This window comes from Podarcis melisellensis, assembly GCF_964234715.1.
Source record: "Podarcis melisellensis genome assembly, chromosome: Z".
In the NCBI taxonomy this organism is placed as follows: Eukaryota; Metazoa; Chordata; class Lepidosauria; order Squamata; family Lacertidae; genus Podarcis; species Podarcis melisellensis.
This window is the reverse complement of record NC_138547.1, coordinates 33,078,392-33,091,381: the sequence shown is the minus strand read 5'-3', so window position 1 is coordinate 33,091,381 and position 12,990 is coordinate 33,078,392. Positions and strand designations below refer to the sequence as shown.

Below are 12,990 nucleotides of genomic sequence, written 5' to 3'. Positions count from 1 at the left end.
ATAAGTGCACACAGGCTTGCATCCTCATGCTGCAATCCTACATGCACTTATCTAGGAGCAAAAGGCCAAAACTGGGTTTTGCTCCTGTAATATGTTTACCTCCGTGGAATGTATTTACCTTCTTCAAAGAATGAGGAGAGTCGACCTATTTGCTCTTCTGCAGACTTAGAATTCTTTCTTCCCTGCAAAAGCTGGTTTTCCTTTATTGTCCTGAGCCTACAGTGATCCGAGCTTCTTTCTTTAAAAGCATCCTGCGCTCTGCATTAATACAGGAGCCTCTATTAGCGGCACTAAAGAGTGCTAGGCTGTCCCACTGATGGCCCATCAACACCCGGAATCTCTTCCAATAATTACAGCTTCACGGCCTTGCAAAGTAAATACGATGCAAGCAGAGCCAAATAAATCATCCTGTCCTCTCCACTGCCACAAATAAAAGAGTCACAACTCCGTGATCCTTTCCATTTGCCAGCAAGAAATCCCTCACCGTAAAGGGTTCACTTCATATAAACAGACAAACAAACAAAAACACGCAGCTACTACAAGTAGTTAGTCATCCAAGAACTGACAAGAGAGCCTTGCGGGGACTTCAGTGTCGCTCGCTCCTTAACACTTTCAGTGCCTGCTCACACTTTCTCATAGAAGATGAAAGGAAAGGTGAATGATGGGAGTTGTAGTCCAAAAACAGTTGGAGACCCAAGGTGGTAAGTTGGCCATTCGGCTGAAGGGCACTTACCGGTAAATTCTTTCTGCATATTGTCTCCAGAAAATCAAGGAAGCTCTCAGGTGATGAAACTGGATGTGAATATGTGGCTAGAAATAACTGGGGGGAAAAAATAATTACAGAATCATAAATGGTAGAAATGGAAGGGACCCTGCGGGTCATCTAGTCCAACCCCCTGCCATGCAGGAATATTTTGCCCAACATGGGGCTTGGAAACTATAAGTCATAGGGCATTTTTATTCACCCCAGTGACTTGGACAGGTGAGATAATCCAGGACAGTCATTTTAAATCAAAATATGAGTAGTAGGAGTTATTTTTAAAAAAAACAAATGGGGTGATCTGCCATTGAACAACCCCACTGAAGAAGGTCACAGGGGTTACCAAGACTTCATTGCTGATTTCAAAGGGGCCCCCATAACAATTTGAGCTTCAGGCCCCCCCAAATGTAGGTCTGCCACTGAGCTAGTGATCTACGCCATCCTGCAAACTCTACCCACTTTGGACTCCCACTTTGGACTCTACCCACTTTGGCTCCCACCCATTGCAACCATCCAGCCCCCAACAAATCCCCACCCCATGGAACTTGTCCAGAGATTTCCACCCACCCTGCCATGCCCTAGCCTAGCTGGACCCTGGAATGAAACTCTTCCCAGCAATAAAGACACAATGGTGCAAACTAGCTGAGTAACAGAGTGACTGCAATGCCTTTTTTGCCTTTGGTTGCTGTGCAGAATGAAGAGGGTTTAGCCAGGAAAAGAGGGTGAGAAGGAGCAGCTGGATGTCACCTTCCAGAGGCGCTTTTGCCCTTGAACTGTATTATAGAATCACAGAGGACTCGTATTGACCAAGAGTGCTCCCCTCAGGGCTTCAGGCAGCTAGCCCTCCTCCTTCTGGTTCCTCTCCCTGGGGGTGAAATCCGAAGTGATTTCTCCTTATTAAGGCACAAATGCACCTGGAAACTCTTTAGCCCAAGAGGCAAGATGGGTGACATAAGGAAAGGTAGCAGAATCTTAGGTGTTGCCAGTAGGACCTGTGTGACTTCTGATAGTTCCATAGCCTGCATGGCTCCTCAAGGTAGGTCTCAGTGAGCCAAGCCCCCTCCCCTGTTAGAGGTCTCCGCGCAGGGTTTCTAAACACCTGCTGGCAAATTCAAAGGCAGCTTTGCCACATTGCTTGTTTGTGTTAGAGACAAAACGGAAATGATTGTTCCTTTTATTAATACATCCATGTTTTATTGGCTTAAATACATGACAGTTTGGCTTCTTTACATTTCCTGCTCCTTTGGAGTGCTGGAGGATCTGCACCAACAGAAGACTAAAGGAGAACCGGTCAGGCAGTTGAAGCAAGCAGGTGGGAAGACTGAAAAGGCAAAACTCGCCCTTCGAGGAGGTAACCGGCTGCACTTTGAAATGAGTCATTGCCAGAAGTCTCCTTTTCATTTTTTTAAAAAAATGCAGGTCCAACAAACAAAACATTGGCCTGTAACATAAATGTAAGCATCTAGTTCACTACAGGTGCTGCAAGGTACATTTCAGGCTTTAAGTGGTGTCATTCTTATGCACCATCCAATTCACTTGGCATGAAGCTAATATGCCTACATGCATTGACTTTCCAGGGTCTTCCCTGTAAGACTCATCTTGTCCAATCCCCTGCAATGCAGGAATATGCAGCTGCCCAATACTGGAATTGAACCTGCAACCTTGGGGTTATTAGCACCACGCTCTGACCAACTGAGCAATCCAGGCTTGTTTCCTCCTTTTGCAGATGTAGCCTGGGGGCAGTGCATGTCAAGGGATAGCCCACACGGCCTATGCAAGAACATGCCAGGGGTCCTTGCTGCTTCAGGTGGCAGTTTTGCTGGCTGGCAGCTGTAAAACACCAACCAACAAGAAAAGGCAGGCCACCAAGTAGAAAAGAAAGGCAGGTGGTCTTTTAGTGGCCTGCATTTCCCACTCACTACTGGAAGGCATCTAGGGGCTCAACGCTGCCAGCCAAACCCCACCCCACTCCAAAGTGGCAGCTTTGCCCTTGCAGGCATATTTTTCTGTGGAATGAAGGGTTCCCCTTCCCAGGAGTCCCTACAGAGGTCGCCCATCTATTGCTCCACATTTCATGGCAGAGTGGCATTAAGCATGGAGAACATCAGATTAACAGCTCTCAAGCGAGTGCAGCCTATTAGCGCCTAGTGTGAAGTGACCATAAAAAGTCCCCTCCTGGCCTTAACTCTCAGCACTGAACTGGGAACTCTGGTGGGAAAATGCTCCCCCAGGACAGGAGCAGCGGGAAGACATGCTCTGCTCTGTGACAGCAGAATGGAGGAAATGGGAACTGACGGGAACCCAGCAATGTGCCAAGGGCAAAGTCTCAAGCTGGCTGATTTATGGGTCACAGTTTGGGTTTTGTGTGTGCGTGCGCATGTGTGCATTTCTCCACCCTCTTCTACAACCTCACCAAGAGCAGCCCCCTGAAGTTCAAGTGTCGCAACTGCAGGCATTGGAGATTGCTTGTCTGTGCTCAGGGCAGGGGTATCCCTGTCTCTGGGTGACACAGATCTTGAGCCTTGCTCCAGTCAGAGACATGATCAGCATTTCTGATGCCACACAGTGCAGAGAAACTTGTGGCACCCTCTAAGTGCTCTGAGGCAGCTACTCAATGTCTTTTCCATTTGTGCATTTGTGATGAATTGTGGAATTGTAGAGTTGGAAGGGACCCTGAGGGTCATCAGGTCCAACACCCTGCCATGCAACTTGTGCTCATGATAGTATCAAGGCAGTTATACACAAACCCACTTTCAATACCCTTTGCACCTACAAAGGTTTTGAAGTGGACACACTGATTTGTTTCCAGTTTGTGCCTGGTCTCGTAACTTTCTGTTGGAACTGTGTCACTTTTTATATCCTATTTTGTCCCACTTTGGCTGCACTATAGCCCCTCCAGCAACAATATTGCCATGACATTGGGGAAGCATCGCAGAGGAGCTAATAAAGCAGGATTAGGTGTGGACACTCCAGAATATAGCCACCTCTGATGCACTGCTATTGTGTCAAAAACATGTTGCAGAAGACAGTCCGGAGGTGCTGCAATTCCTCATTTGCCATCAACAGTTGACAGTCCACCTTGTGCAGGAAGCGACAACAGCAGCTCCATCCAGTGTAGGGTTGCCATACGTCCGGATTTTCCCAGACATTACTGGGATTTCAAGGGCGGAATTGACATTGGTGGGGCGGTTCTGAAAGGTGGCGCTTTGGGGTCTTCCTCTAAAAAAAAAAAAGCCCAACAACTTTCAGAGTTTTAACTTTTTTGAAATATGGCAACCCTAATGCAGTCACAAAACCTAGGCTAGACACATGGCGCAGGCGCAGCAAGAGATTGGAAGAGGCGCCTCTACATCTGGGAGCAACAGAGCAATCAAGCGAGGCTGCAGCATTTGCACCTGCAGCTGCACACAGTCCCCCTTGGGCCTTCTTCCTCTTCACGTGACTGCAGCGTGGCCACTTGGGCGCGGCTTGGTGCAAGTGAGCTTCTGTCACAGATGTCTCAGGGAGGGTGAGACACAGTGCTACCTCCCACAACAGGATGGAAAGCAAAAGCAATGGGGTTCTCATGGGGAGACAAGAATCCCTGTTTGTGCAGGCTGGACGGTTCTGTTCTGTCTGCAAGCAACTCCCTGCTAACACTCACTTTGCTGCACTGCCAAGCATCGAGCAGGCGACCGTACTCACAACTGAGTGTCGCCCCTCCCAGGCACTGATTCCAGCCCATGAGATTCCCCTCGCAGACCTCCAGCATGTCTTCCCCCTCCGTCCCCCAAACCTTTGCAGCCTCTTCCCAATCAAGGTCACGGAAGGTTCCTGCTCAGTAAACTTCCCACTCTCTTCTCAGCCCCACCACTTTGGCAGCTATATCCAGAAAGGGCAGCAAGAAGCCAATAGCTGCATTTCCCAGCTTACTGTGGACACCTTGCAGCTTTTGCTGCAAACCTTCACTCTCCCTGGAAGCCCCAGCAACAAAGTGCTGAAATGAGGCTGCAGCTGCTTTGCAAGCAGAACTCTGCAGGGCAAAACGTCTGGCAGCGGCATCTCCAATTAAGCAGGTTCCAGGTAGCAATGGCCCCATCCTGGCCTGAGAACCAGGGAGAGCCAATATCGGGACAGACAGAGAAGTATGGGTGGCTACTTTCCTCTAAACAAGGCTTTGGGGTTTGTTCATAGAATCATAGAGCTGGAAGGGACCCCATCTAGCCCAACCCCCTGCAATGTAAGAATATCAACTAAAGCACCCGTGACAGACAGACAGCCAATCTCTGCTTAAAACACCTCCGAGGAAGGAGAATCCACAACCTCCTGAGGGAGACCGTTCCACTAATGAACAGCTCTTACTGTCAGGAAGTCCTTCCTGATGTTTAGTCAGAATCTCCTTTCTTGTAACTTGAAACCAATGGATTGAGTCCTGCTCCCAAGAGCAGGAAAAATCAAGCTTGCTCCATCTTCCATGTGACAGCCCTTGGGATGTTTGAAGATGGCTATCATATCTCCTCTTATCCAGGCTAAACATACCCAGTTCCCTCAACCGTTCCTCATAAGGCTTGGTTTCCAGACCCTTGATCATCTTGGTTGCCCTCCCTTACACACATCCCAGCTTGCCAATATCCTCCTTAAATTGTGGTGCCCAGAACTGGACTCCAGGTGTGGTCTGACTAAGGCAGAATAGAGTGGAACTATTACATCCCTTGATCTGGACACTGCTCAGTGGGTTAGGTATGCAATGATGCAGGAACGAGACCTTCCAGCTGTCCCCTTCTCAAAGCCCTCTGCCCCCCACTCTGACTGCAGCCTGAAGGCCCCCACACCTGGCATGTACTGTTCCAGGATGCGCCCTCCCCCTCCCCTCCCCCTTGGCTTCTCTCAGCAGCAGGAAGAGCCTGCCTTGCTGCTGGTATGCAGGTCAACCGCATGGCCCAGCACACAGTGCTCCAGCTGCTCCTCCATGGCCAACACCTGCCGCACAGCTTCCTCAAAGGCCACAGCCACGTTGGTGTCGTCCTTGGCACTTGTCTCCAGGTAGGGGTAGTTGCCGTGCTCCATGCACCAGGCCTGGGCCTCTTCGGAGGTCACTTGCCTCTCCAGCTTGTCCACCTTGTTGCCCAGAACCACAAAGGGGAAGTGGTCAGGGTCCTTCACGTTGGCATAACAGATGAACTCCTTCTGCCAGTGGCCCAGGTTGTCGAAGCTCTGCCGGTCATCCACACTGAAGGTCAGAAGACAGCAGTCAGCCCCCCGGTAGAAAGGGGTCCGTAGGCTCTTGAAGCGCTCCTGCCCAGCTGTGTCCCAGATCTGGAGTGTCACGAAGCGCCCATCCACCTCCAGGTCCCGGTTGAGGAACTCAACCCCAATGGTGTGGAAGGCCTGCGAGTCAAACTTGTTGGTGACGTAGCGGTTCATGAGGGAGCTCTTCCCAACGCCGCCATCGCCCAGGAGGATCACTTTCAGCAGCAGTGACTTCCCACTCATGGCAGCAGAGGAAAGGTCTAGAGGGAAAAAACACCTCCGTTAGTGAGAGGCCAGCTGTTAAGGAGCCCCTGTGTAAGGAGCCCCTCTCTTCCACCACAGTATAAAGAGGAATCCTGCCTGCCACTCCTGCATTTCCAGTGCCTGCCGGGGCAGAGGACCTTTTTCAGATTGAAGGCCACAATCCCTGTCAGGCAACGTTCCAAGGGCCGCATGCAAATGAGGGGTGGAGCCAAGGGGGAGAAGCTGGCAGGGCAACAGATGCAAATTTCACCTTTGTACGGTAGGCCTGTTTCCACACACACACACACACACACACACACACACACACACACACACCTTGCTCTGCTCTCTATCCTCCATCCAGGGAAGAGCCAGAGGTCAAGGACACACTCCACACACTAGTGAGAGTTCTAAGGGCCAGACAGAGAGGTAAGGAGGGCTGCATTCACCCCCTGGGCTTGAGGTTCTTCACCTCTTTAATACGCCTATTTGTGGGACTCGTTGCCACAAGGGGTGGCAGCAGCAGCTAGCTTTGAAGAGGGATTCAATAAATCAACAGAGGAGGATGTGAAAAAGGCCTTTTTATGGCTACCACCCATGTGACTGCATGCTGCCTGGAAGGTTTCCAGAGGGATTCAGAGATGTCATGTTTCTGCATATCAGTCGTTGGGGGGAAAGGCCCATGGTGCTTGCATTCGGCTTGTGGATTTGTAGGAATTACTTAGACTGAGTCTGACCACTGAGTGGTCCATTGAGTTCTGCCATGACTGGCAGCAATAGTTCTTCAGACTTTCCGGCAGGGGACAATGCCCAGCCCTTCCTGAAGATGCCATCAGGGACAGGCCCTGAGGCCTTCTGCATGCCAAGCAGGTGCTCTGCTGCTGAGCTAAAATAAAAAAGCAAATCTAGCTGGCCACTATTCCAACAGAATGCTGAACCAGAAGACAAAAGGCCTCTGATCCAAGAGGGCTCCTCTGATGTCCTCGGGGCAAGGGCTGATCTACTATGAAACTAACAAAGCTTAATCCCAGAGGGGCCCCAGAAGTGACCTTCGTCTACATTTGGCTTAAAAATTTGAGGTATAGTAGGCCAGATTTGAGAGGGACACGGGTGGCGCTGTGGGTTAAACCACAGAGCCTAGGACTTGCCGATCAGAAGGTCAGCGGTTCAAATCCCCGCGACAGGGTGAGCTCCCGTTGCTCGGTCCCTGCTCCTGCCAACCTAGCAGTTCAAAAGCGCGTCAAAGTGCAAGTACATAAATAGGTACCGCTCTGGCAGGAAGGTAAACGGCATTTCTGTGTGCTGCTCTGGTTCACCAGAAGCGGCTTAGTCATGCTGGCCACATGACCTGGAAGCTGTACGCCGGCTCCCTCGGCCAATAAAGCGAGTTGAGCGGCACAACCCCAGAGTCGGTCACAACTGGACCTAATGGTCAGGGGTCCCTTTACCTTTACTAGGCCAGATTTGAGTGACACGACTCAAACTGATTAATTTTTTGTTGCGTATATTTCAACAATCCCAAAGCTTGAGAGCTGTTAGCACAGATGTTTGTAGAGGTGTGGTGATTTATCATGGAACAACCCCATTGAAGAAGATAACAGTGGTTACGCAGACCTCGCTGCTGCCTGTGAAGTTCAGGCTTCAGGGCCGTGAGAATGTAGGTCTGCCCCTGCTTCAGGGATGCCAATTTGAATAAAACATTGGAGGCAGGCAGGTAACTCCCAAGACATTTGAATTGCAACACCTATTCACTTTGGGGGGAGGGGCCAGCCCCCTCAAATATTTTATTTTATTGTAGGGGAGGGCCAAAGGGACCTCACTCCCTAGGAGTTGGCTCAGGGCAGAGAGCTAAAGGGTGGCAAGCAGTGTGGTGTTCTCCTAACCACTCCTTCAGTGTAGGCTTGTGGTTTGCAATTGCAGCTTTGGAAACTGGACGAGACTGCAGGGCGGACAGAGGCAGTCTGAAAGTAAGCAGGTTGCCCCATGCCGACAGGGAACACAGCGGTGAGGGCAGAGGGCTGGGTGAGTGCCCACCTGCAGCGTACCTGTACTGTGAAGAGAACACTCCCACCTCCAGGGCAGCCTGGCCAATGCCACACCTGCGCCTCAGCAACATCACTGAAAGGCAAGGCAGGTCACTCAGCTTGTTACACCGGAACTGACCCCCCCCACCTCACACGGTAAGTGTCCCTTTCGCTCCGCACATTGTCTCTTGAAGGGCAGGCCTGCCACTTTGCAAAAGCCCCCACAAACAGCACAGCATTCTGCTCAGAGCATGAGCAAGCATTTGGTTTTCGGAAAGCCGCAGGCCCTGACATCGCTCTGTCTATGGGCATGGCTGGCACTGCCATTGGGCAGGCAGACCCTCCCCCCATGGGTAAGGGAGAGGGGACCAACACTCCCTCCCCCTGCTCCACCCACTCAGAGTGATAGCCCTTCTTTCCCCTAAGATGAGCCAGAAAGATTTACTTTATTGTCTTTTTATTTATCAAGGAACCTAGTTGTACCTGCTCTCCACTGGAAAGTGGCAGAGTGGGCCAGGCTAAGAGCATGAAAATTAAGAGTCTGGATCAGGCCAAGGTCCCCACCCCGCGCAGTCCTGCATCCTGTCCTGACGCAGAGGCCAAGCAGAAGCCCTTTAGGAGAAACCAGCAAACAGGAGCGCTCAGCGGTGGTTGGCATTCAGAAGCATCAGTGCCTCCGGGAGTTTATATTTTAAAAGGGCGGATCCCTTTGCAAACAGGGCAGGTTGGAGGGGACAATGGTGTGCTCGGAAGCGTCTCGGTCCTGCCCAATGGGCTAGACTTGAGGGCAGGGATCCCGGGATTCCCCCCACCCCAGCAGAAGCAGCAAGAGGGCCCCGAACCCCCACATTTGGGAGGGAGGAAGGCGCATCCATCCTCCTCCCCAAAAACCGAACCATCAAACCACCCTCCCACCAAGGCCGGGATCTACCTGACCCGCCGGGATCCGCCCATTGCCCACCCCGTCCGGCCTCCCGCGGCAGTGCAAAGGGGGAACTGGATCCTGCCCCGAGGGAGCGCCCAATGACACACCATCTCCCCACGAGGCCTCCACGCAGCGCACCTGCCCGCCGCCGGCCTCGGACGGGTCTCGAACGCGCGGCCCGCGCTGACCGGGAGATCAAAGGCGCATCTGGAGCCGGGCGGGCCGGGCGATGGGGGGGGATCCCACCGCGCATGCGCTCGCTGCTTGCGGAGACCCGAGCGTCTTCCGCCAGCATCACTTCGCTTGCTGTGGCCACCAATAGGAAGAGAGCCCGCCTCGCCCCCGCCGGCCCCGCCCCCATGCCGCGACAGGTGTGAAGCAGGTGCGCCGCTGGGGACAACCGTTACCCGGCCGCAGGCGGGCAAAGAGCAGGGGCGCGCGCGCCCTCTTCTCTGACAGGTGGGAACAACAGGAAGGGAACACAGTGGCAACTACCTTACGCTAATGCAGACCAAAAGCCCACCTTAGTTCTGTATCGTCTGTACTGACTAGCAACAATGGCTGGTCAGAGTTTCAGACCCAGTTCTCCCTCGGAGCCACATCTGGAGGTGACATGTGGGGTGTAGCTACTACATCTCAGCTTTTGAATAAAATGGCTCTCCTGGATTATCTCACCTGTCCAAGTCACTGAAGTGAGTAAAAATGCCCTGTGCCTTATGGTTTTCAAGCCTCATATTGAGTAAAAGATTCCTGTATTGCAGGAGTTTGGCTAGATGATCTTAGAGCCCCTTCCAACTCTACAATTCTATTATTATTTTTCTGTTTTTTTTTAAGCAATGTACAGTGGTACCTTGGTTCTCAAACATAATCCATTCAGGAAGTCTGTTCCAAAACCAAAGCATTCCCACACCAAGGCGCGCTTTCCCATAGAAAGTAATGCAAAACAGATTACTCCGTTACAGACTTTTTTTTTGAGGGGGGACACCCTAAAACAGCAATTTAACGTGAATTTTACTATCTAACGAGACCATTGATCCATAAAATGAAAGCAATAATCATTGTACTGTACTATAAAATAAACAAGACAGTACAGTGGTGCCTCACAAGACAAAAAGAATCCGTTCCACGAGTCTCTTCGTCTAGCGGTTTTTTCGTCTTGCGAAGCAAGCCCATTGACGGATTAGCGCTATTAGCGCTATTAGCAGCTTATCGGATTAGCGGATAAGCGGCTTAGAAAAAGGGGGGGAAGGGGAAAAAAATGCAGGAACTCGCAAGACATTTTCATCTTGCGAAGCAAGCCCAAAGGAAATTCGTCTTGCGATGCACCTCCAGAACGGAAAACTCTTTCGTCTAGCGAGTTTTCCGTCTTGCGAGGCACCACTGTACTGTAGATGATAAAAGTAAAAAAAGTTCTTACTTTCACTGATTATAGTCATTGTTTGGATGGGGGGGCTTTTATCCATTTCTGCTGTCACACAATCAGCTGATCTGGGTTCCATACAGTCACAAAAACAAATTAACCGAAAATACCTCAAAAACAAAAATGCAAAATAAAGAGCAAAACAAAAGCACTTGATACAGTGGTACCTTGGTTCTCGAACTTAATCTGTTCTGGAAGTCCATTTGGCTTCCGAAATGTTAAAAAACCAAGGTTTTGATTGGTGCAGACGCCCCAGAAATAATAGCCGACAGCTGTATCGGACATTCGGCTTTTGAAAAATGTTCGAAAACTGGAACACTTACTTCGGGTTTTCGGTGTTTAGGAACCAAGGTGTTTGGGTACCAATGTAATGTAACAAGAACTAAGGTAAAAATGGATTTTTTTAATTTAAAAAATGGATGCAGTTGAAAAAGATTGACAATGGAGCCCATGAAGGGGTGGAGGGAAGTTAAAGACTCAGGGAATCCTATATGTTTATGTTTATGATTAGTATTTGAATATGAATATAAATGTAAATTGCAATACTGAATAAAAAATGGTTTTTTTAAAAAAAAAGACTCAACTTGACAAACATTGCACTGAATATCAAAGAATTTTGTTCACCACAACAAGCCCATCCACCACATTAAAATACCCATATTGACTTTCAGTTACAGTATATCCAAAACCCATGTAAGGGTGAGAAAAACATAAATTTTACAGCGTGTGACCTATTAAGAGAGAACTACAGAAAAATTCATCATAGATGGTACTTAACTCCTGACAGATTGTCAAAAATGAATAAAATGAACAACAATAAATGCTGGAAATGTCATAGTGTAGCCTTATGAGGCTTTGCCCTCGGGTGGGAAAAATATTGCGCCTGGGAAAGGGAAGTGGGAGTCAAAGGACACTCAAGGAATAGTTTCGGAGAAAAGGCTTTTATTTCTACCATCCGTGAACTGGTAGAAGGAGCAAGTGTGATAAGTCACAAAAAGCATGCACGAAGTTCACAGTCATGTGCACAAGCATATATACCCCTTTCCAGTTCCCTCCTCCTTTCTCCTCCCTCATGAATCCTGCCCATGAGTTCCTCTGAGCATGAACAGAAAGCTGTCTTGGGATTATTGGGGACTCTTGGCACCCTTCCCAGGAAAGGGGAATGAGAGTGGTTCAGCGTGTCCAGAGATGTTGCAACTAGAATGAGATAAGATTCATTTCTCAGGCCTGCTTTGAACAGAGCCTATTCATTAGCCTTTAAACGTAACATTTTGCCTGTGCACAGGATCTTGTGAGAATAAGCAGAGACAAGCAGAGAAAAGCTGTTTTTGGATTTTTAGAAGACAAAAGGAGTTTTGGACAGTTTTGAGGCCTGGGGTGATTATTGAAGCCTGGGGTGATTTGGGTATCTTGTCCCTTCAATAGGACAAAAGGCACGTTATACCACATGTGGTGGACTTGCTCAAAGATTAAAACCTTTTGGGACATGATCCACGACGAGATAAAAAAATTGATAAGGGCATCACACAATAAAAAGGCAGAGGCATATCTACTAGGAATTCTTGATAAAGATATCCCAAAGGATAAAACTAACATATTCTTATACGTGACAAAACGTGTTCTCCCTAGCAGAGAGCACGTGTTGCGGTGGGGGATACAAGTGTTGCTGGGCGGATTTGCGGAGTGACCCAGGCAGTGAATTGGTTAATTGGGTCGCTGGGGAGAATTGCTTGTTGCCAATTTTGAAGGAGGGGTCAGAGGTTTTACATATTGCGTCCTCTTGGCTGCTTGCACCGGATCACATGGAGCACTTGGACTGTCTGGAGGACAGTGGAACGGTCTGGTTACATTTCTTTATTTCCCCCTTCTTTTTAATCCTCTCTAGTCCCTTAAATAATTTAATTCCCCTTTTTTCCTGTTTGATTTCCCACCCCACCCCTTACCCCTGCCCTTTGGGCAGATTCTCCCTGTATCTGTGGCTTGCCTTTCCCAATAGGGAGAGAGCCCCCGTTAGGGGCTTTCTTTCGCAAAAGTTTTCCCCATTTCTCCTGTTGTTAATTGTGGGGCTAATCAGGGCTGTTCCCAGCTTAGCTAGAATCACTTTCATTTATAGTATCCCCAAAGGTTGGATTTATTTTGGGTGTGTGCGGCGCTGTTGGCCACATTTTAATTTAGCCTTGGGCGGGAGCACTATTTTGAGTTCCTTTAATATTGTTATGAGACAAAGATTCTCAAGAGCAGAAGCAGGGAGGCCCCTTCGGCCTGCACAGAATATCCAAGCCTAAATCTGCTATAGGTAGCAGTAAATTGTCAAGTCTCTGTGACACGTGACTCATTGTCTCTATAAGAATGTATCTGCTTGCAGGCTCAGTTGCTGCTAATGTATATC

General features: G+C 49.4%; 2 protein-coding genes across 4 annotated transcripts in view; one reads left to right on the top strand and one right to left on the bottom strand.

Annotated features, from left to right (window-relative positions):
• Positions 1–2,360: 2,360 nt before the first annotated feature.
• RAB9B (RAB9B, member RAS oncogene family) lies at positions 2,361–9,459 on the bottom strand. Of its 3 annotated transcripts, none has more exons than XM_081897675.1 (2): positions 9,320–9,459; positions 2,361–6,249 (listed from the first exon to the last, which is right to left on the bottom strand). In XM_081897675.1, exons 1-2 carry the CDS (start codon positions 9,432–9,434, stop codon positions 5,627–5,629), a joined length of 738 nt encoding a protein of 245 aa, XP_081753801.1. In that variant the 5' UTR covers positions 9,435–9,459; the 3' UTR covers positions 2,361–5,626. The 3 variants fall into 3 exon arrangements, with proteins under 3 accessions (XP_081753801.1, XP_081753802.1, XP_081753803.1); XM_081897676.1 differs by having other exon boundaries at positions 9,289–9,414; XM_081897677.1 differs by lacking the exon at positions 9,320–9,459 and adding an exon at positions 8,278–8,343.
• A 133-nt stretch (positions 9,460–9,592) lies between these two features.
• TNMD (tenomodulin) overlaps positions 9,593–12,990 on the top strand; it is a 43,894-nt gene continuing 40,496 nt past the window's right edge. Inside the window, exon 1 of the mRNA XM_081897668.1 lies at positions 9,593–9,873. The gene's annotated coding sequence lies outside the window, so the exon portion shown is untranslated. The remainder of the gene's footprint in view (positions 9,874–12,990) is intronic.

Coding starts and splice junctions, on each gene's coding strand:
- RAB9B (XM_081897675.1), bottom strand. CDS start 9,434: ATGCGCGGTGGGATCCCCCCCCATCGCCCGGCCCGCCCGGCTCCAGAT. Junction 6,250..9,319: donor CCGAGGCCGGCGGCGGGCAG/GTGCGCTGCGTG, acceptor TTTTCCCTCTAG/ACCTTTCCTCTGCTGCCATG.